This window comes from Rhagoletis zephyria, unplaced genomic scaffold (assembly GCF_001687245.7).
Source record: "Rhagoletis zephyria isolate East Lansing unplaced genomic scaffold, Rhagoletis_zephyria_1.1 Rzeph_scaffold_01069, whole genome shotgun sequence".
Lineage (NCBI taxonomy): Eukaryota > Metazoa > Arthropoda > Insecta > Diptera > Tephritidae > Rhagoletis > Rhagoletis zephyria.
Window position 1 is genome coordinate 24,245 of NW_016158153.1, and position 24,358 is coordinate 48,602.

Sequence of the window (24,358 nt, forward strand, 5' to 3'; positions counted from 1 at the left end):
TCTTTGAAATCATTCGTGGAATCCGAAAGGAACGATTTTGATAAATACGAGGAAGCTGCCAAAAAAATATCTCAGACTGACGAATACGTACAATCACGCACCAGAACGAGAAACGTGAGGCTGAATTCGCTCGATTACGGGAAAGCACAAGACGTAAATCTGTCACCGAAGGAGAAATACAAAGTATCCGCCTTTATCCCAGTAGTCGACAAGCTATGTGTTTCTCTTACCGAAAGATTACATGCCTATGAAGCTGTACGTTCGAGATTTGGATTTCTTAATCACATCGAAAAGATGGATGCTGCAAATTTGCACGCTGCAGCAGAGGCATTGGTGAAAGTTTATCAGGATGATTTAGAACCTAGTCTTGGTAATGAGTTGGTTCCATTTGTATCTTTGATCGACTCAAACAAAAAGGACTATGGAAATCTCCGGAACTATTTTACTACCAAATTTTCGAAGATCAAAATTGCAGAGCTACATTCCCAAACCTTGAAATTGCATTGAGAATGTATTTGGTTTTGATGGTTTCAAATTGCACTGGAGAGCGCTCATCTTCAAAAATGAAAATTCTAATAATATTATAGTTTAAAAAAAACTAAAACCTCGCTATTAAAATTTCCATTCGTACTGTCATCAGGTTACTTTAAGAACAGAAGTTTAAAGCAATTCCCATTCGTACTGTCAACAGGTATGTAACTTGAGAATGGAAATCGCTGCATCTTTTAGGCGCATCAATATTACATAGTTACATCCCGAACTAATAAAAGCGAGGTAAAAAATTTACTTTGAACCACGAGGGGACAAAACCGTCTATCAAAGCTTTCTCTCCTGAGCATTGAAAGAGATTTGCTTCGGGAACTGGATTTCAGCGAAGTAATCAACGATTTTTCGGCGAAAAAAGCTCGGAAGGTTCCGTTCGTTAACGCTAAAATTTAATTTTAGATGATTCTTGTTTCCGATTATGTTTATATTTTATTCGTTAAATAATAAAAGAATCTATACTTGGTTTCACAATAAATTATTTATTGGAAAACTCGACTGAAAAAAATTTTTCATTTTATTTGGAAAATAATTTGGGGCCAAGGGGCCTCCACTCCTTTGTTGCCCCGAGGCCTCCAGACCTCTAAGTCCGGCCCTGTATACGGGACACAAACGCATAATTTGTCCCAAAAATACGGGATTTAAAAAAATTTAACGGGACAAATGAGAAATAAGGGATTTGCTTTAAAAAGGCCATATATTAACAAAGGTGATCCATTTCAAAAGTAATGTTCAGACAACACTTTTTAATTAAAAAAAATATATGTATGTAATATGTATGTACGTAGACATATAATTGACAAAACCATAAAAACAAAGTAAGAGATAGAGTTGCGGTGAAAGTAATAGCAGGAAAATTCAAAATGATGCTGTTGGCAACTCTTTTTTTATTTCTTGTTTATAATTTTCGTTTAAAATATGGGTCGATCTTTACAAGATTCCTCATAAATAAAAGTTTCAAAGCCTGCACAAAGTTCACAAAAACTAATTAAACTTAAAAACAGGTTCATCAAAATTTCGATTAGATTTCCTAGTAAGATTTCGAGTAACTTTATAGCGCATTCAACTTTAGTATAATAATGTGTAAGTTTCAAGTCGCTAAAAATGACCATTGATTTTTTGCAATTTTTTTTTGTGCAGGGTGTTTCAATACAAAAGTCCGTTTTGTTCATGCGCTATATGGAAAAAAAATCGAAGCACCCTCCACAAAAAAATTCTTAAAAATCAACGGTAATTTTTAGCTATATTTCTCTTACAGAGTTGCATGCAATGTTGAGTAGAAGTTTACAGGCTGAAATGAATAATGAAATTTTCGAACATACGGGAAAAATCTTGTCCCAGCGGAACATTTCATATTTAATGCAAAATACGGGACGTCCCGGCAAATACGGGACATTTGGCAACGCTAGTTTTTTCCTTCTTAGATACTCTTTCTCCATTTTCGTTCCTGGAAACTTGGGCTTTCGCAAAAATAAGTTCTTCCTGTAAATTCAAACCAAGATTATATAACTAGGAATTTCTTCCTCGAACAACTAATTTTAGCCGGCGATGCACAGTGGGACGTCCCCATATAAGCTGCGGCCAAAAGTAGTCACCGTACTAGAAATTCGGTGAAATTTCATATATGCGCTGTTCGGCACTTAGAAATGAAGAAATGTGGAAAATGGCAAAATTCAACACGCTACCACGCCCACAGCTCTAGTGGGCGGAAATAGTATATGTTATCCGATTTTGATGAAATTCAGAGCATATCCTGGTTTTAATGGGAAACGCATAAATCTGAAAGATCGTCAAAATCGGTTTAGATTATCGTCCAGTAATTCTAGAAAAACAGGAGCAAATTTAAAAATAAATATTTTTTGATGAAATTCGGAGTGCACTGCTCGTTTAAGCAAGAATTTTCCAACTTGGAAGATAATAAAGAATTTCTTATTACGGCGGCTACCTTCTAAACAACTTTTTTGGCTCCAAGTACTAAATTTTATGAATTTGGGAGAAAATGAACAGGCACATTTATTTTATTTCTAAAGAAGTTCCTATTTTTTCATTTTAAAAATAACAAAACGAAAACACTCACAATACCTGCATACTAAATTAAGTGCACGATATGTATTTACACTGAAACTTTCAATTTACCTACATTTTATACAACAAAAGCTGATCTAAGGTCAGTAGGACTCTTGCCATCGAAAATGGATCTCGTCCAGAGAAGCGTTCATTTTTGGCTGAATGTTGAATGTGATTAATAGATTGGCGAATCATTAATATCTACATCTTCTTCAATTTCCATTTTAAGTTGCATATTATTTAATTTATGTACACACCAGAGTCTTTCCCTTCAGGTGTACAATAAAAATTCAATAAATTTTACAGGAGGTGGGTCTATAAAAGGAAGAACAGAAGCTGAACTCGCAGTTCATCGCAGCTGGAACTATTTGAGATATGATACGCATATTTAATGTTTACTTGTCCTAAGTATAATTTAGCGCGCTTCCTAGGTCCTTTTTAAATATCCCTTTTTAAATTAAGCACTCGAAAAATTTTATACTCACAAAATTATGTATAATTTCAAAGTAAACTATTTTATACATTTCAAAAAATTTATAAAACTTAAAGCAATGCTTGACCACAGATATATTCAAAAACTGCTCATCAATCAGATTGGTTTTTATATATGCGCACAAATGGAAAAATTAATTTAAAATATTTGCGACGAAATCAAAATTTTTTCTTACAAATTTATTTTTTCGCATTCTTCCTACTTTAAGCTCGTGTCATGATTGCAAATATGCAATTTTATCAAAAATTCTTTTTGGTTTGGGTTATCTGAATATTTTGCTATGTATCTGCGTATTACTTTTTCAGACTTCGCTGACCCGTTTTTACTACTTTTGGCCGCTGTAGTCCCATTGTGCGATGCCACGCTGCGCCACCGTTTTGCGTTCTAGAAAAGGTGTATGTTTCCGATGGATTTCAGTCATGTACTTAGTGATGTTCCGATACCAGTACTTAGAAGTATATACTCGAGTAGCTCTACCAAGTACCCAATATTTTTTGTAATTCGATACACGTGGGTATCGAGTACAATGTGCAAGTATTTACTTGTTTGCTAAATTTGGGAAAATCAACTGAAAAGAGATCTGTGTTGTAGTTTTTGAAAAAAACGATTCAAGATGTGAACCACTCGATTTCGCTAGGGTTAGAACTAACGAAAGTGGAGAACGAAAATCGTATCGAATTAGAGGAGGATGTGGAGCCAGCCTATGATTTGCGGAAGCGTCGACTATAGATCGTTTTGAAACCGAAGAGTCAAACACAAGTAAATAATGAGCTTTCTCATTACTTAACATCTCGTATTTCAGCACTTCCAAGTAACCCCATTTCAAAATAGAAGGATATGAAAAAGCATTTTCAGCTCTTCATAAGCTTTTCTCCACTGTATGTCATTATATTGTAAATGGGCATTGAATTAAAATTTCTTGTGTGAGTACTTTCGAGTACAAGTAGAATCGAGTATTTCCTAGCGATACTTTGCGAGTATTCTCTTCGATACTTTTAATGAGTACAGGCAAAGAACGTAAATCTATAAGAAGAGACAACACGTTATAATTGTAGCGAGTGTGAACATCAGGAGCGTGCCTTCTCTTTTCATCCAATCACAAAACATATTTAGGCAAAAGAGAAACCACGCTCCTGATGTTTCCACTCGTTACAATTATAACGTGTTGTCTCTTATAGATTTACGTTCTTTGGTACAGGCATCGAGTACATGGTGGTATCGGACGAACACTACATGTACTGACCAAAAGTCAGCAGAATATTTCGAGTTATAATTACTAGAAATAATCCCCGAAAATCGGGGTGCTCGTGGTCTACAAATCTGGATATTTCTTTATTCTAAAAACCACATGCATTGCTTTTGGTTTTTAACTTTAACTTTGGTATTTTGCCAAGATCATACTCTACTCAATACGTATACAAATTATAATTTTTATTGCGGACGCTACAATAATTTTGAATTGGCGACGTCTAAATACAAACGGAAGTAAGTGTTGATTCGCTGGACTATTAATTTATATAGTAAAATTCCTTTCCCTTGTGAATCATATGTTTTAAGTCCATTAACTAACCCTTTATATATTCATCAATACATATTTAGGTCGGAGATTAACATCACAACCAGCGTGGCCACTAACAATTTTTTCCCCTACCAATTTCTTTCCCAAATCCGACCAAAATCGTTTACAACCTACCAAATAAATTTCAGTTACAAAAAAGCATTCTGAAAGCATACATTTATTTAAGATTAATAGCCCAATTCTGTATCGGTGACAAACATTTTTTAACTATGCAATGACTACTGCAATGAACGTAGCAATGCTTTGCTCAATGTAAAAATTTTAAAATCTTTCGACGCAAATATTTCGAAAATGGTTTAATGAATCTTAAATCTGTAAAGTTTAGCACTTTAATTTGATGTATATTTTAATATAGAATTTTGCAACTCAGTGTTTTGAAAAGCATAATTGTCAAAACCAGAATTTTCAAAAAACGGAATTTTGTGTAAGCAGATTTTAGAAATCAAGAATTTTGTTAAGCAGAATTTCGTGTTACGAATTTTGTAGTAACCCGATACCAACCCTTTAGATTTCATGCAAATTGTTTTGAACATATGTACATTTACTTCGCTATTATGAAATTATTGATAATAGGTATTAATTGAATCGAAAGAAATTTCAATGAAAACAAGACATAATATTCTACTACATACGTACATACATATAATCTTTGATGCGACCTTTTCGATTTCCGATTCGCAAAGAAATATTTAAATCGCTTTTAAAATCAAAACGAAAATAATCACCTATACACATACATATGTATGTACATATATAGTATGTACATATGTACGCATGTATATTAGAAATTAGGTACACATACAGTACGCCAATGCCAAAACTTACAGTGACGATGCGCCAAGGGTATATTCGTACAACGCACTTTTCGTTGGATGGTCACTTGCTCAAGTTCGAAGCTGAACTTAGTATTACCTATCGCACTTGAAATCACAAAAGTAAAACTTGATACAAAAACAAACAGGAAGCTACTTCGCACGTATACAAATTACTTGTTTCGTTAGCGAAGATTGCTGCCAATCGACTGAATCTACGCAAACCCACAGTATGGCAATCGCAGAGACGTTGCTAAAAATGACGTACCACAAAATCAACATATCTCAGTGAATCCCAGCTAATCTCCGGTTCTGCTTTGAACAGAAAGTGTTAAAGCGAATCAGCAGCAGAGAAAAAAACTTCTAAGCGTGATTGCACTGTGTTTTAGTAATTTTGTTAATTAAGGGCCGTTTTCTTATGTAAGCTGTAAAATTGCCTTTACTAAAAGGCCAGATAAATTGTTTCTTACTTTAAAGAAATATCAAAGCAAGCAAATCAAAAAATTGTATTGGCAATGTTTAATTTAAAGTTGGGTAAAATTTTTTAAAGGCTTCATCGGGTAAGGGGCATTGGAGAAATTAATGCGCTGATAAGAAAACGAAAACTTGTATATTGGAACGATAAAGTGGCCGGTAATCTAAAGGTTAGATGGGAAAACGGAATATGGTAAAAGGCTAAACGAAAAATGTTACTGAGAGCCTTTCCTTTTAACTAAAAAGAAACTTTAGCTTCCTTTATAATGCATATGCAAGAATTGTCACTTCCCTGCAAGAGTCGCGATTACTCCATGTAAGCATGTAAAGAGTATTGAATGAACCGATCAGAAATTATTTGAGCAGTTTATTTTTAAAATGGCATAAGTAATTCCGTGCCGTCCGACTTCAGCCAAAAGCCGTGTAACTGCCATACCTAAACAAGAGCGTTGATCGTTGTGCTTCTTAGCTTGTTTTCTTCTAACATGAACAAATTGTATGTGTTAGAAGGAGACACTCTTATTAGCGCAACGCTCAACACGTTAAAGGGCCGTTTACATAAGACTTTCCTCGTTTTGCTTGAAAGTTCGAACTTTGACAACACAGCGTGAAACGCAGAAGGTATGCTACAATAAACGCTTTGATAGCTTTTGCGTTCTCCTTTTCCTCTATATTTTATATCTGTAAAATAGATAACAATATAATAATATGCATTAATAATAGCAATAAAGTTCCTGGTAACCTTATTACAACGCTTTTATCAACTTGCAATGTTGTGTTCCAGAAACTTTCAATGTTGTGTGTCCGACACCATAAAGCAAAGCTTTGAAAAGCTCCTATAAAAAAGCATAGTGAATAGGGCGAGGTAGATGACATCTAGATGTCGCCCTATGTACTACGTTTGCTACACCGGAAATAGACGACACGCCATTTCTTTAAATAAAATTAATTGGTGCTCGTTTGTATGTACATACATATGTAAATGCATGTGTGTGCACCTTTCTATTAATATCGTTGAATTTTTTTAATATCTATTGCAAACTTTTATTCAGACAGGACTAAAAAGTAGAAAATAAATAATATAAAAAAAACTTTTTAATATACAACGCTTTTATAAATGGACTAAAAAGTAGAAAATAATATTTCTCAGTCCCATAGAATTTGTTTTGATAACTTTTGATTTTGAAATTTTAGCAAAAGTCATTATAAACAATCTATGAAATTTAAAATGAAAAGCGTGGGGCGCATGTATTACACTTGAATTGATATGAAAAGTAATATATGTATGTATGTATGTGGGTATATGAATAACGACCGCTTAAAATCGATTTCAAAGTTCTACTTTCGCTGTAGAAATTTTAGGTCTACGTTATGTAGTTTGACTATTGTCAATTAAATCGAATGCTTTGTATTGCATGCGCTCCACGTTTTTCATTTTCAATTTCATAGATTGTTTATAATGACTTTTGCTAAAATTTCAAAATCAAAAGTTATCAAAACAAATTCTATGGGACTGAGAAATATTATTTTCTACTTTTTAGTCCATTTATAAAAGCGTTGTATATTAAAAAGTTTTTTTTATATTATTTATTTTTTGTCATTAAATGCAAATGCAAGCGCACGAGAAAAGATATGTACATGTAGACTGCTGATTGCCAAAGCGCGCAAAATTGAGAGTTGCCGATGATTTTGCTTCGCTTTGCTTTCCTCGCATTCTATTTAGCAAGACTCGTATACAATCATGTATTGAACTTATCTGTCAAAGCGGAATTATGAAGCAAAGCGAAGCAAAAGTCTTATGTAAACGGCCCTTAATTTGGGGATAGCGTTAACAATATGTATGTGTGTTTATCTTTCTTTTCGCCAACTAGAAAGATCTCTTTAAAATTTATTTCTGGGAGGAAAGTCTTTGTTGAAGTGTAGTTGGCCTATTTCCTAATTGTACGCAATCGATACTTCTGACTGAATCGTACAGCTGCAGGGTTAGAACTACGGAACGCGAGCAAAAAATAATAATTTCGTAGTTGACTTTTATCTATCGATAGTCCTCTGCAAGAACGACACAACTCAAAATTCAAAAATACAAAGCCCTTCCTACTCGTGCCTCAAATCATTGTCACATCCTTACTAAAAAATGAAGAAAGGATTACTAAAGTAAGTAGTAAGGATTAGACATGGATGGGTCAAGGGTTAGAGACATGAAACCAGGGGCGGTGGAAGACGCGGGTATGGTGGTTAGTACTACCCACCTGAAATTTTTAAATATGGGTAATTAATCACCTGAAATTTTTTAGAAGAAAAATAAGTCCAATTAATATCCTGTTTTAAACTGAAGAGTATTTTCGGAAGATATTTTATGAGATTTGATACTGAATCGGCAATGTTTTACATAACTTTCGAAAAGTACATTCCTGGTGAGACAGTAGTTTTGAAGAAAATCGTCACGTTTTATAATGGTCATTTTGACGAATGCAGACTCAATAGCGATACAGGTTTGGCCCTGTGCATTATTAGGCGAATATGTACGCTTCATTGGATTACTTGTTACAATTCCAAGGTCGTCGTGCTCTAACGAGAAGAGCTTTTCTGTTTTGCGTAGGATAAAAAATTATTTGCGCTCGACAATGCACCAAAAACGACTCAACCATGCAGGAATGTTGCATTCGTATACAAAAGCAGTTGATAAGTTATACGGGTGACAAACGCGCTCGCTTATTTGCATAAAAATCCTTTAGTTGCATTAACTCATGCATTTTCCTCAGGGAAATTTCCGATGACAACACTGGTAAAAACGGCCAGCTGTCTTTTGTATAAGTAAGCAAACAAAGCAGGCGAGTTTGGTGGCCGCGGTAGACGAGTGGTAAGAGTTGCGTGCTACAAGCCTGTAGCCACAGTATATCAGTAATAAACCTTTTTGAGTACTCCTCGGGGGTAAAATCTGAACAGGGCTTATAATGAGAAGGAGCATGAATTTTGCTGATCCATAGTTTTACACAAAATTACTGTGGAATGAAAGGTAGCAACAACCATACTATGGTAGAGTGGCACAGGTAATTTTGTAAACAAACAGTTTTCTTATAATTATAATAGATAATTGCTACTTTTTTCTAATATTCAGATATCCAGCTTGCAGCCAGAGCAGTGGTATGTGAGGTTCACTTAAATCTACTCATAATGTTGAAACAGCTCCGGATAATGGACCATTAAATGTGCTGGCTGAACTTATGGCCGAGTTGGGCAAAATTTATTCGAACGACGAATAACAAATGAATAAATTGTTTTTCTCGTTATTCGCAGATAATAAATAACTTTGTTTATTCAAAGAAGAATTATTCGAATGATGGTGCATTTACATGGTATGAATCTGTTCATAAGCCGTATGAAATTTCCTATAAAAGAAGCTCCAACTCTATGAAGAAATGAATGAAAGCGATATATATTTAACAATTTTGACTTATATACTTGGTAATATATTTTTTTTGTAAACATCAAAAAAAAAAAAATTGTATTTTGTGCTAGCTTCGAAACTAGAAGCTTATTTTTTTGTTAAATGTGCTTTAAAAAGGACCTACTGCCAATAAAGCCTTGTGGAGTGCTATTTTTCCATATTTGGAATGCTTCCATTTAAACATCTTTATGGAAAAATGTTTTTTGTTCAGAATTGCTTGTTTACGAAACGCTTGGCATAAGTTGAAATCATAGGGATGCCGTTTTCTTCCGTTTCTCAGTGGATTTTATACTTGAAAAGGAACCAAAATATGTATACAATACTTCTACATATCGTCGTTTAAAGTACAAAACCGCGCATCAAGAAAATGAAAAACCTCGTATGTGAGGTTGCCTAAGAGAGAGAGTCCTAATCAAAAACGGTTCTCTTTTTTAAACTTAATTATCTCTTCTCCTTATGTCTAAGTATCGACATTTTATTATAAATGGCTAAGGGCTTGATGTCAGGAGCTTCCGGTGACCAAATATCTTTTTTGGCACAAATTTCAGTTTCGAGGTTTTGCAGAACCACGATACGCGGTTGTTTACATTAAACGACGATATACATATTGGCGCTTAAACAATATGTTAGTGTTTGGCCTAGCTTCTCCCGAACTTCGGAGTGTATATATGTAATATAAAAAAAATGAGAGGTGTTATAAGAAAATTGTCCCAAAATTCAGGAGCAAATGAAAAAATGCTCATTGAAAATACTTCACATGTATAAATTAAAAGATATAACTTAAGCGGTTACAGCGCTAAACAAAGGTAAAAGTTAGAAAAATAGCAATGCGGTTTGAAGGAAACATTCTTTGATTTCGAATTGAAAATACATTACGATCATATTGTACCGAAATAAGTGCGGTATCCCTGCATTTTGTAAAAGCCAGAAAGAAGCATAAACAGTATGAATAAATGAAAGGGAGAAGTATACATGCCTTCTATAATTTTGACTTATATGTATATTTGGCAAGTTTTTGTGTAAACAACAAAAAATACACATTTTCATTTCTTTGCCAGCTTGGAAAATATAGGCTTATTTTTATTTAAATGTGATATAAAGCTCATTAAAATGTTCTGTAATGTCTTGTTTTAAGTTTGTTATCATAGTTCTTTGTAGTTTTATTGTCCACTAAACGTGAGTGGCTTCTATTTAAAAGTTCTAGTACAAAGAATTTCTTTGTTTTGAATTTGTTTGTTTATTGTTTTTAATTTTTAAAATTCATACTTTTGACATGTATGTGAATGGTGGAGTTGCCGCTTTCCTCCTTTTCGGTGGGTTTTTATATTAAAAAGGCATCAAAATAGGAAAAAACCTCCTTGGCATCTCTGCATCTGTTAAACTTTTTATGGGAAGATGTATGAAAATTCAACTTTCTATAATTTTATATGCTTAACAGTATCACAACAGTATGTTTACAGTATCTCCCCATAACTTTTCATATGAAAAAATGTATTATATCCATCCCACTCGATATCATTGAATTCCTCTTTGAACATGTAGTCCCTCTATTTTAGCGCATCAACAGAGTTCATATGGCTTCATACCATGATTCAATAATGAAAGGTTTTGTAAGAAAAACTTTCTCTCGCTCTAATTTTATCAATGACACTCCCACCATACTCCTAAAAACAAAAACAGTGATATTTCTTTTCCAAATATCTTTGCAAGTTTTAAGAACATTTTTAAATTGTTAGTAGTGAAATTTTTACTTTTTAAATTTGAAGAAATGTTTGTTCTTCATTCGCTGGCGCCAACAAGACAAAATGGGTGAGCATCGTTGGACTACAGAAATTCAATGTAGGCTAAAGAGACGAAATTCTCTTAAATGCCGAAATATATTTGTCGATATTCGTGGAGACCTCTTGATTCTGCCAAGTCGCTGTAAAGTAAAGCATGCAATGGTTTTGGTAAATGAGCCAACGAAGGTATTTAGGTATTGTCCTCCACAACACACTCCTGGTGTCTCCGAATGAGGCTTTGACGCATTATAATATTGCCAAACCGCATCCATAGGCCCAACGGTCACACGACAGCTCGGTTTAGTCAATGGCGCGATGTATGTAATTGCACACTTAAAAGGTTTACGCACGAGGCGAATGTTGGCTGGCGACCAACTTTGTTGAAAGCGATTAGTTGAAAGTAGAATGCAAAGTTGAACAATGCAAACGCCTTTTTATGGCGAATATTTTTATATTTTTTTATATTTTGATATTTTTAATCATTCAAATTTTCGGGCAACCCGGCGAATGGTTAATATTCTGACAGTTGTATAGTCTCCCCAGAATATTGAAAGTGCGACATCAAAGAATTCGAATTACCATATTCGAAACAATCGAGCCATATCCGCGAAGGAAACGTAAGCTCCAAATTTTTTTATTTGCCGTTTTTTTTGTTTAATAAATACTGCATATTTTCCACAAACAAATAGCTTCTTCATATCCATCATCTGTCAAACAAATACAACAAAAAAAAAGCTGAAAGTGGACCATCCATTCTCGAGTTATGCGCCATCTGACGTACGCAAGTTTGGTATATACATAGAAATATTTATTTTCAATAACAATCGGGGGTTATATTCGATGTAAATAAGCTTGTTTAAATTAAATAATTAAATCAAATTCGTTTTTGTTTTAAAATACCACCATTCACTATTATCCACACCTTTTTATGGAATTTAGCTCCCATTTTAGGAAGTGTGATTGAATTCTTCCCCTTTTTCCCCTGCTTCCATAAACCATCCCTGTGGGTGGGAGTGCCAAATTTTAGAAAAAAGCTACTTACAAAACCTTTAATAATTGAATCATGGCTTCATACCATGTAAATGCACCATGACGGATAAATTATTTTATTCGTTATTCGAATAATCATTATCTTCTTTAATTATTCGAATAACGAATAAAATAATAATGAAGCAAGTAATATATGTATATAGATATTACGGATGCCAGACGTACTAATTTTATCAGTACAGTACTGATTTTTCAACTGTTGTACTGATTTTATTCATTTCTTCAATCAGTACGCTAATGTCCTGATTTTTCAAAATTTGTACTGATTTGTACTGAATTTTCAATTCAAACAAAAAACTTTAGGATTTTCTTAAGGTTTTTACATAGCGTTGTAACTTCCTTAAACTGTACTGTAAAAAGTAAGAAGACAATTTAATTATAGTTGACATACGCGTTCCACAAGTAAGTTTTAGAGTTTCTTTGATATACGCTCACAGTTTGAACTTTGCTCGAGTTTTTCTACAAGTAGCTTGTGGAACAAACCTAATATCGTGGGCTTATATTCAATAGCCTCTATCTGCAACTTTCACAAAAACAACTTTGTGATGTTAGAACCCATCTGGGTCTTATTTGTCATGACTGGTGTTGATTCCGACTTTGCAATTTAAAAGTAAATTCTTCTGTCAAGCGTGATACTAGGTCAGCATTAACATCACCGAGGACAGTTAAGTCTTAGATGGATTTTTATATTAGAATCTCATTTTTGTGAAAAATGCAGATAGAGGGTATTTAATATAAGCCCTCGATATGTTGGAGGTTTAATTATTTAAAAAGAAGGCTGACGTTTTTTTGTCGGGTTTTGCTAGTTATCTTGAAAATAACTTTCAGCTTAATAACAACAAAGTTGAATATTCGAATGGCTTTTGCCAATAACTTACAATTCTTTTTTCACAATTTACTCACATTGCAAAAAAGTTTTGCATACAAGATATAGAGTTAAATACTCTTTTTAGCGAATTCTTAGCCTTTCAAAGTTTTTGCGTGGTTGAAAAAATTAATCTAAGCCATGAGGAATTATAGATGAAGTCCTTGAATAGTGGTACTTTTCCACAGTTTGAAAAAATATGTAATTTTGTTTTTGTTTTTCAATACCACACTCAAACGAAGCAACTGAGAAGATCTTAAGTATAAAGTTCTCTTCATGGCGCAAAGAAAGAAACCGGCTTCTAATTAAAAAAATTTTAAGTGATCTTCATATTAAAAGTAATTTTAAAATTAAAAATATAGAATTCTTTGACTATTTAAACACTGAAGATGGAAATGATCTCATTATTGCTATTCAAAAATGTCGTAAATATAAAATACTGTGTATAATGATGTGTACACCATGTTAAAATGAATAACACTTTTCTTATTAACTATATTTTATTTATATACCAAAATATTGTTAAAAACCGCTACTCGGGCGTTTTAAAATATTATCTGATACTTACATTCATAATTTTGCTTTGAAGAAAAATGTACTGAAAAGTACTGATTTTTTTAGCATGAAATAGTCTAACGTACTGATTTCGCGCATAAAAAATCTGGCAACCCTACCTTAAAGGTAAAATTAGTAAGGTAAAACAAAATCCGCGGTATCAGAAAAAGGATTTTCTTTTAATTTATTTTTGAATTCTTTAACCTAGATCCAAGAGTTTATGGTGGATACACTGCATATCGAAATTTTCCATTTTATCAACGCTTAAGTTTTGGCTTATAAATACCAAATACAACTAAAACTTTCTGGAGCTAAAAAAGTGCTACATAAATTTCAAAAGAGCTTAAAAAAAGAGCTAGGAGCCAAAACCCGATTTTCGGAGCTAAATAGAAAAATAAAGAGCTAAATCTAGCTCCAAAATGGTAACACTGCTTTGTGAATCTTCTACGATCGTCGTAAACTTTTATCCCTGGCATATGAAAATCTATAAGTATCGAACTTCCAAATCTCTAGTCGTGTGCTTATATTAGATAACCAAAAACGACATTTATTTTATGTATTCATACTTTCACTTTATGTCGTCTGATGGGAAGGAGTTAACTTTCGGAACTTCTGATATATGATTTTCCAAATAAGAAGAAAAAGAAAGAATATTTATAGTGCTAAATGCTTTATATAAAAGAAAAATTCAATTGAATCGTAGATAAAACGGAGTTGTGGAGCAAACTTTAATTATCATCAGCATCATAGTAAAGATCTAACACCGCTGCTGACGTTCGAATTGATGAAGGTTCGATTCAGTATAACGTAGAGTGGGTCGATGAATTCTAAAATTGTATTCTAATGGAGTGAGTGGCAATTTAATGTATGAATGTATGCTTATTAACTCTGCAGCATTGAACTATAAATTTGTATACTAAATTTAAATATCCGTCGCAATGTTTTTAAAGAACATATTGCATTGAATTCATTGATTAACAAGTAAGAAAGTCTAAGTTCGGGTGGAGCCGAACATTAAATACCCGGCGCTAGTATTAAATATATGTTTTTTCACCTTTCCGAAAGCTACCTCTACATGGTAAGCCGGGGTGTCTCAATTTTGAGTAAATTAGCGTACTTAAATTTCTAAATATTGCAGTTTCAAGTATTTCTGAAATTTACCGTTATATGAAAAGCGGCCTTAATTTTAGTTCGATTTCAATAATTTTCATCGTTTTGCTTTTATGTGGCAAGCAAAATAAAAATACTGAGTTTGGTACAAATTGGTAGAACGGTTACCGATATACATATATGTGATCATAAGTGGGCGGTGCCACGCCCATTTTCCAAACTTTTACCATAAACGTATTTCTTGGTAAAGAATTGTTGCAAGCATCAATTTTGAATAATATGCTTTAATATTTACTGATTTATCGAAGATATTGTATGTCTCTAAATTACCGTTATATGGGATGTGGGCGTGGTTATTGTCCGATTTTTTTAATTTTCGGCCATTTAGTATGCTGTACCAAGGCAACAACTGTGCCAAGTTTGGAAGAAATTGGTGCAGCGGTTACCAAGGTATACACATGTAACCATAAGTGGGCGTGGCTACGCCCATTTTCCAAAAATGTATAATATTCTTATTTTTCGTCTAAAAATTGTTATAAATATCAATTTTGAGTGAATAATCTTCAGTAGTTACTAAAATATCGCAGTTTTCGTATTTCCGAAAATTACCGTTATATGAGAAGTGGGCGTCGTTACTGTCCGCTTTTTAAAATTTTCGGTCAGTTAGTTTGCATTAAGGCCAACAATTGTGCCAAGTTTGGAAGNCGGGTATGAAAATTTTCAATGTTCTCAACTTGCGAAATATGTACATATGTACATAAATATGTGTGTGTAGTGGGGATCCTGGGATCCCGGTGTTTTTGACGTCCCGAAAATTTTGAAATATCGAATTGATAGTAAGAATTTTTTTATGAATTTTCAAGTATGATTTTGTAAAATGCCGTTATGACTGCAATTAACAAAAAGCTTGAAACTGTACTTTTAAATTGCAGTCTGAGCCTNGACGGACAGACAGTCACCGCTTAATCGATTTCTCTTTTCATTCTGATCATTTATGTATACATTTGTCTATATCTATCTCGATTCGTTTTGGCTGTTACAAACAACCGTTATGTGAACAAAATTAATATACCCTTGTGCACAAGTGCGCTCGGGTATGAAAATTTTCAATGTTCTCAACTTGCGAAATATGTACATATGTACATAAATATGTGTGTGTAGTGGGGATCCTGGGATCCCGGTGTTTTTGACGTCCCGAAAATTTTGAAATATCGAATTGATAGTAAGAATTTTTTTATGAATTTTCAAGTATGATTTTGTAAAATGCCGTTATGACTGCAATTAACAAAAAGCTTGAAACTGTACTTTTAAATTGCAGTCTGAGCCTTTTTTGAAGAAGATTTCACTGAATTTACTCATAGCGTCGCTAATGTAAACGAAACAGAGAGTTTTACGGAAAAGATAGATAATTTTTTAGATCAATCTACTCAAAACTCCCTCAAATCGAAAAACTTATAATTTGACCGACGTACTGGTAAAAGAAGTTCAAATATTTTGTAATGGAGGAGATAGGAGTCATTATCTTCAAATGGATTACGTCTACCTTTTGACAGTTCAGCCTAAAAGTGTTGATGCCGAAATATGTTTTTCATCAGTAGGTTTTGTATGTAAAAACTGCAGTTCAAGCTTAGAAGACTCCGCTTTGAATGCTTTGCTGCTCTTACGAAAACATTTTAAGTGCAATAATAACAACACCGGCAAAAAAGGGGTGTGTGTTTTTAACCAGACCCAACTACCAACATGTATTTCGACCCGCTGAATCCGATCCTGAGATCCGTTTGACTCGTACACCCTCAAAATTTCTAGTAAATTGCGAAAAAGATGGCAAAAAATTCTCCATTCGCCATTTCTTTATAGAGTAGAATAAACATGTTTAAAGAAATTGTTTTTGTATATTTTTGTTTTATGTTTTTTTTTATTAATCGTCACCTTCAAAAGTACCTGGTATTTACATTATTATTTGTGATGCGATATATGAGTTTTACAATCAGTTTATCGTAAATTGTAAATAGTTTTATTTAATGGTATGTTTAAATGCTTTCAGATATTGAATTTTTACTTATATTCATAAAATTTATGACTCAATTTGAATCCCGGGATAAATCCCGGGATCCCGGGATCACCTAAAAAATATCCCGAAATCCCGGGATCCCAATTTTCCTGATATTTTGGCATCCCTAGTGTGTAGGTATCCCTGCAGAGAAAACCCGAAATAGTGGACCCAATATTTGTTCAGTACTAGGGATAAAACGATACGAGTAAATACAAGTGCATACTCGATACCTTCGTTCGATACCAAGTATTTTTGGTATTTTTGAACCAAGTACTGAGCAGGTATCGAAAAAAGTACTCGTATCGAAACCCGATGCTAAGGCGATTTTTGCTTCGGAATTGGTTTCTCCCCTGTTATTCCTAATATGAATATGACAGACGTATGTACATATTAACTCTCTTATTCTTCGCGCTAAAAACATTAGCTATTGAAATAAAAAAAAAAAAAGAAAGAAGAAAAAGCGCAGAGAGTTGATTCCAAAAAAGTACGATTGAAAGAAAGAGTATGCGGAACATTCACGGGTCTTTGCGCACTGGCGATGACGAATACCGCAGACGACGGAACGATGAGCTGTGTAATGGTATAGCAATAAACACTTCGTAGGACATCACAATGTTAAATTCGCCAGTTGCTATCATGCAAAAGAGAATAAACGCGCACAAGTCATGGCACTTGCGTTTTCCTACAGGGGGATATGTACCAGCTATATACATACCTACATACTAGGGATGTTAATTTTTCGGCTTTTTCCGATCCCGGGATTTTCGGGATGGCGTTGTCACAATCCCGGGTTCCCGGTATTAGTCTCGGGATTTAGATATTCATTACTTTTCAACAACTTTATTTAAAGTGGCGTTTTTATTTTTTCTCTCTTACCACAGGATTTATTTTAGAGGACTTTGTAATTTCAAAGATACGATTAATTCCAAAAATTGTTAAAAAAAATTCAATCCACTGTTGAATAAAAATATGGGTAACAAATGCAATAGGACATTTCTTTCGAATTTAAAAAATTAAAATTTTTTGGATTCACAAAGACGAATGGGTAATTTTTAAGCTGACAAAGTTAGAAGAACGAAACTCGAGGATGTTACCGAGTTTACATAAGCCATTAACATATAATTTTTTCAAAAACAAATATTGCGAAATTTCAAGGATAAAATTTTAACCCTCTAGTAGGCCAATTTTTTTAGTTGAAAAATTCAGGAATGGGTGATTTTAGCACGAGAAATCCAAAACTGATGTCCATTTCGATCTGTGACAGTAACTTTTTCCTACAGGGGAGAAAAACCAAGGCCGTCTTGAGACGGGCTCGCCGATATACTTACACATATTTTCAGCTTTCTCTTACACAATGTTGACCTACGAACCGGCAATGCCGTCTGCAGACGGTCAAAAATGCAAAACTGGGGTTTTATATGTCGGCAAGCCGGTCTGTGGACGGTCTGTGTTCGAAAGCAATTTTCACCATTTCGAATGGTGACATAATTATAAAACTTATATCAAAATACGGTGCTTTTAACAACGAAATCCACCGAATTTTTTTATATCAAAAAATTTTTCAAAAGAAAAAATTTCTTTAATTACGAAATTACTAAATAGCAAGAAATAATTAATTTTAACCGTGTTTTCAAAATCTGTAATTCAACTGCCGATTAAAATAAAACGGATTGACATAACGGATTAAAATTTACTTCGCCGTAAGGGTACGATTTTTGTCTAAAGATTGTGCCTTACGAATATAGAAAAAAATTATTATAAGTGCACTAAAAAGGTGTTTAGTTAACGACCGTCTCGAGGCGGTTCTGCCTACTAGAGGGTTAAAATGACATTTTCAATATTTGCCAGCCCTTCTGCATCAGAAACTTGAATCCGTTTAAATTCTACAGGATTTCCTCATTTATTTTATAACCATACTTCTTCTCTAAGCACATTTCTCTGAATGTTTTAAATAATTTTTAAATTACTGACGTCAGAGTGAAAAACTAAAAACGCAATTTTACTATAGTTGGCCCATGGTTTCGCGAATATATTGATATTTGTGTTTAAAATTTACTATCGCGCGGTGTTATATGTATATCGAGCTAGACATTTATAAAAAAATATTAATTATTAAATAAAAAAAGGGATTTCCGAGACCTTAAAAAGTCCGGGATCCGTATACATACGTATGTAGATACTGATGCTCAAGCGTTTGTAGAAAAAACGCGGTGCTAAAAAAAGGCATGAAATACACCTGAAACAAAACCTAGTTAAGGTCGTAGGTATGGTCGAGTACAACATGAAAATAGGTCCCGTATAGTTCCTGAACCCTCAATTTTTTTATACAAAAAAAAAACAGTTATTTTCGTACTTGATGCAGTTATCTATTAATAGCTTCACTATTTTCCGTCCGATTGTAAAAATCGAACAAGTCTTAGAAAGAGGATGTATATACCTTTAAAACGATGTATAACAATATACTTAGCTTGTTGGAAGTTTTCATCGCCCTATATTTCTTAATTTTTTGAACTTTGATCATCGGTAATATCAAAAATGTCTACAAAAGTCTCCAAATGTCCGGTATTTATCTAAAATAACATTTATTTTCGAATAAATTGATACCTCAATTGCATAAAAATTGTTGAAGTTAAGCAATTTAAGCAAAAATAAGGCTTTGAATTTATATGTGTGTATGTACCGGACGTGCAGATTTTTTGAGCAGTCTGGCTAAGGTGTTCATCAATATTTACTCAAAATTGATTCAAAAAATTATTGATTTCAAAAAATTCCACACGGTGCTTAAGGGCCAAGCACAATGTGTATATCAAATTTGGTCGATATCGGTGAAATAGTTTTTGAGATACGCATATATGATATAATTGGGCGGTGCCACGTCCATTTGCCTAAAATTTGATGAAAAATAAATTTTTTGCTTAAGAGCCATTGTATATATCAATTTTGAGTAAATATTGTTTTAGAATTTGTTTCTCTTTTTTTAATTTTTTTCGCAATATCCCAAAATATAATGAACCTAGTATTCTCTTCGATGACTCCTTTTGCCTGTCAAAGTTGTGGCTATGAATACTACTAATTAATAATGTAAATGTCGACTCTGACTTTAGTCAAGAATCTACCTTTCGCTGAAAAAACTCGACTTTTTGGAATCGATTTCAGTCACCTCAGATTAGAGAAGGGCACGGGCCCCTGCGTAAGCCCGCGGGTACGGGCCGGAATATTTGCTGTCAGCACGAACTCGTGCGGGCCTGGGCGTTCAGTAAAATTTCAGAAAAGCACGAAAAGGCACGAAAAAGCCCGTTGCTAATAGTAAAAATTTAGATGAGCTTTTGTGTTTATACAAAATAAAAATAGTACGTATTTAAAACTCTTTTGATAAGAGAAAAGCAAAAAAAGAAATATTTGTAAATCTATAGAAAATATATGATACTTAGTAGTTTTGTTTACATATATATCTGTACATAAAATACCTTCCACTTTTTCTACTTCCCAGAAAATATATTATAAAAATCTTTGATGTAAAATATTGATTCGCTTAAGTAAATATACGTATGAACATAAGCACAAAATTAAAAATATGTACATATGTATACATACAATAAAAGTTGGCTCTTTATTTCCGGGCTGGGAAATCGAGTTTCAATTTATGGAAGTCAACTGTAGACGACTTTTCACTCTCGACTCTCGACCTTTTTTTTAAATTTATTCGGACTAGCATCACTTTATTTAAACTTTTCTTCTAACAATGGCGCCGAGTGCTGTTTTGTCTTATTTCAAAAGTTGCCAATAAAACTAAAGCGAAATGTGAGAAACGTGGTAGAGAAATTAATTTTTATAACAGTCAGCAGCATTTTCAAATCACTTAAGAGCAGTGCATAAAATTATTATACGAAAACAAATTCCTACGAATTTAAAAGTAATACCTTCTTCTGTGGATAAAAGTAATATTGTTAATCCTTTGTCTGCAGAATCTTCAGTTGATAATGAAGTAAGATATATGTAGCTGTTTATTTTAAACATTCAAACATTAAACATTTTGCTGGTGTCCTCGAAATGAGACATTATTTAAATAGCGTGATCATTAGGTGTGTGAATAATCCCAATCCACTAGCTGCCTGGGCAACTTTAAAGGGAAAATATACCCATGTTTATAAAATGGCACTTAAATTTCTATCAATACTCCCCACCTCTGTTCCGTTGGAAATGCTTTTGTCCCAAACAGGGCTTATAGCAACGCAGCTTAGAAATCGAAATCTCGAAAAGCACTTAAACCAACTCGTATTTATGCGTAGCTAAGACGCAGAATTTTTCCATTTCACTTTAAAATGTATGTATATCAAGTGAACGTTTGAATAAAAGTATTTTCACAATGTCGTAACTAACGGCTGATTCTTAATTTGTGATCAAATCAGAGTCTTCATAAAAGTTGTATTTTAAATTAGAGGTAAATAACAAGGAATTTTCTTGTATGGTAAAAAATTTTCATTAAATGGTCCAAAATTACCAAATATCGGTTCAAGAAATTTTTTAGAAATTTGTTGCCATTTTTTTGTGAAAATTTTTTTTTTTTTATTTTATTGTTCAAAAATATACAGCAATTTTTAAGCAAAAAACAAAGCCGACTTCAATTCCCATATAAATTTTAAGATTATCGTTAATTTCTTGGTGATGCAATGAGCGGATCTAAACCAAATTAGTATGGGACCACCCTTGTGACGCCACCTTTCCGATGTAAAAAGAATTATCGAAATCAATTGACGTGGTACAAAGTTAAAAAAAAAACAGAACCGACGGATTAATAACCTTCTCCGTATTTTGAAGTCGGTTAAAAATATGAAAAATATTCACAGCCAATATTTTCGTATTGTATAACTCGCACAATTTTCAAAATTTTTTTAAATGCTTCTATGTCTTGTTGTCTTTTACGCAGCATTGAATTTCACATACAATTACATACATATCGTCGTTTAAAGTACAAAACCGCGTATCGTCATTCTGCAAAACCGCGTAACTGACATTGGCTACCAAAAATTGGATTTGCTCACACAAGCTCTTGGCTCAATCCTTATCCATTCGTCCTGAAATATACTAGCCAGAAATTCGATGGCTTTATAAAAAGGAGAACCATTTTGAAAAATTAGTGTTTTTACGCTCTAGAAAATAATTTCTGCAACTTCACATACGCGGTTTAGCATTTTGCTGATACGCGGTTTTGCACTTTAAACGACGATATGTATTATCCTAAAGACCACTTGAAAATCATGATATTATTGGCATATTCTAAACCTTATATTTATAAAAATCATATAGTTAAATGGTAATGTTTTTTTTATTAAAAAGTCGACTTTTCTTCGTCGATCGACTTTTTAGTAAATTCAAACCACTCTAGACTAGAATCGACTATCACTCGACTACTTTTCAACTTTCGTTTACTAAGTATTTGAAAGTAACTTTGTTAGCTAATTTTTAAGTTTGACCAACCTATTGCAGTAGTGTTATTATTTCATTTATTAGCAGTGGCGGATTTAACGGTCAGCAAAAGAAGTAATGCTGACTGGGCCCCTTAACAGAAGGGCCCCAGTGCTCTCACCATCAACTAGCGCAAAATCTGGAAATTTTCTCAGAAAATGTTTTTCTTTTGAGCATTAATCTACCATATTAACTATAAAACGTGGATACTATAAATGTGAAATTTGTAGAAAAACGTTTTCTCGAAAAGGAATTTTGTTGAAAAACACGCATATGTATATATAATTTTCCACTCGAGCTGGAGTTGTTAAGCAGCAAAAAAATAAAAATTTTCATATCAAAGTTTACATTAAAAAAAGCAATAACTTAATGTTTTTTTGCTTATCCTCTGGGTATTATGTTGTACAAAAGTTACAATAACAACAACGATATTAAAAAATCAAACACCGGTTCAAAAACGGTCGATCGCAAATTGCAGGTCACAACGTCCAGATGTTTACACTCTAAACCATTTTTACGTCGAAAGTATTGGACAATTAACGTTTTCACAGCAAACAAAATGCTTTAAAATATGTGAATACACTTCACTTATGCTTGATGCAAAAAATGCACAAGATTCCACCGAACAATTAAATTTTCCGTTCATAGAAGTAACACATTTACAAGTCTATTCTGCACGTTACCGATGATTTTGTAACCGGAAAATTGTATTACCAAAAAATGTTACCAGTTCTTGTCACCGCGATTCTTGGTTCGTTGGTAATGCAGTTAAAATATTCAGCAATTCAGCTATGAAGAATTGTGCAAACTCTGGCATTGCATATTTCACGGGGCAATACTTTGTTACCAGCTTATGAGATGGAAAAAAAAATTACCGGTTACAAGAGTACACAGAATGCGAAAAGGGTTTAAAAATTGACAGGAACTTTATTTACCGGTTACAAAGTTTTTATTACCAGCGCAGAATAGACCTGTTAACCACGTCGCCTTTCGGAATGATTTTTAGAAAAATGCAATTCATAAGCATTATATCATCGCTGCGCCAACAAAATCGGTCATGTGATTTTTGTAAATTTTGTTTTTATTACATATTTTATTAACACTATCTATTGCCCACATTACTGCATTAGCCGTTCTCTTTAGTTTACCTTTTGGTTTAGGACTTTATTTTCTTTTGGTTTAGAACTGACCAAAAACAGCTATGTGCCCACAGTACTAGAAATACTCTAAAAAAAACGGGTATACGCTTACTTGCTTATAACTGTTTTTGATCGCAGGCGAATCTGATGGGTGTGCTTTGATTTCGATGTAAAAAAAAATAATTATAAACCAACTAAATACATACATACATACATATCTATGCATATACCACTTACACTACATAGATTCTACTATTTAATTTGATCGCTTGCAATTGGAATCCGACAATTAACAAAGGTAAAAAGTGTGGAGGTAGACAGCGTCCACTCTACATTAGAATAAATAATATAAAAAAAAAAACTTTTTAATATACAACGCTTTTATAAATGGACTAAAAAGTAGAAAATAATATTTCTCAGTCCACATTTCGTTATTTGCGTGGAAGACTAGCACATTTCAGATTTTTGCGTGGAAGACTAGCACATTTCAGATTTTCGCTTGGAAGAGTAGCATATTTCAGATTGTTAAGCCGCGAAAACTGCACGTCTCCGGTTTAAAGTAAATCAGAAAAGCATAATATATATTGAAAATTCAAACGTTTATTCTATATTTCTTTAATTGTATTATGAAAATCATGAAATTCAGACGGTATATACCGTTTACTAATCATTTGTTGAATATCATCCACTTTTCTTTTTTTTAAAGGTATTTTTCCCTTGTAAGCTTTAGGCAATTCACAGTGTTTCATGGTTGACCATTGAACATTTTTTTTCATTAGGTTCAACTTCTCCTCGCTTTGCATAAAGTCGTATTTTACTGCCATGTCTACTTGATTTTTGCTATTTTTTATTGTAATTTTCCGTACATGTGATATCTTAATTTTTTGCCAATGAAAATATTTGGACAGTTCTTCGAAGGAAAA

At 33.3% G+C, this 24,358-nt stretch overlaps 1 protein-coding gene and 1 long non-coding RNA gene across 2 annotated transcripts in view; one reads left to right on the forward strand and one right to left on the reverse strand.

Annotated features, from left to right (window-relative positions):
* The first annotated feature begins 4,286 nt into the window (after positions 1-4,286).
* Positions 4,287-24,358, forward strand: part of LOC108362685 (uncharacterized) — a 47,488-nt gene continuing 27,416 nt past the window's right edge. The window contains exon 1 of the mRNA XM_017615774.1: positions 4,287-4,588. Within this exon, the coding sequence (XP_017471263.1) occupies positions 4,452-4,588 (137 nt within the window). The 5' untranslated portion in view covers positions 4,287-4,451. The remainder of the gene's footprint in view (positions 4,589-24,358) is intronic.
* The window catches only part of LOC108362687 (uncharacterized), an 87,955-nt gene continuing 84,123 nt past the window's right edge, over positions 20,527-24,358 (reverse strand). Inside the window, exon 2 of the long non-coding RNA XR_001847505.1 lies at positions 20,527-20,619. This is a non-coding gene — a long non-coding RNA (uncharacterized LOC108362687). The remainder of the gene's footprint in view (positions 20,620-24,358) is intronic.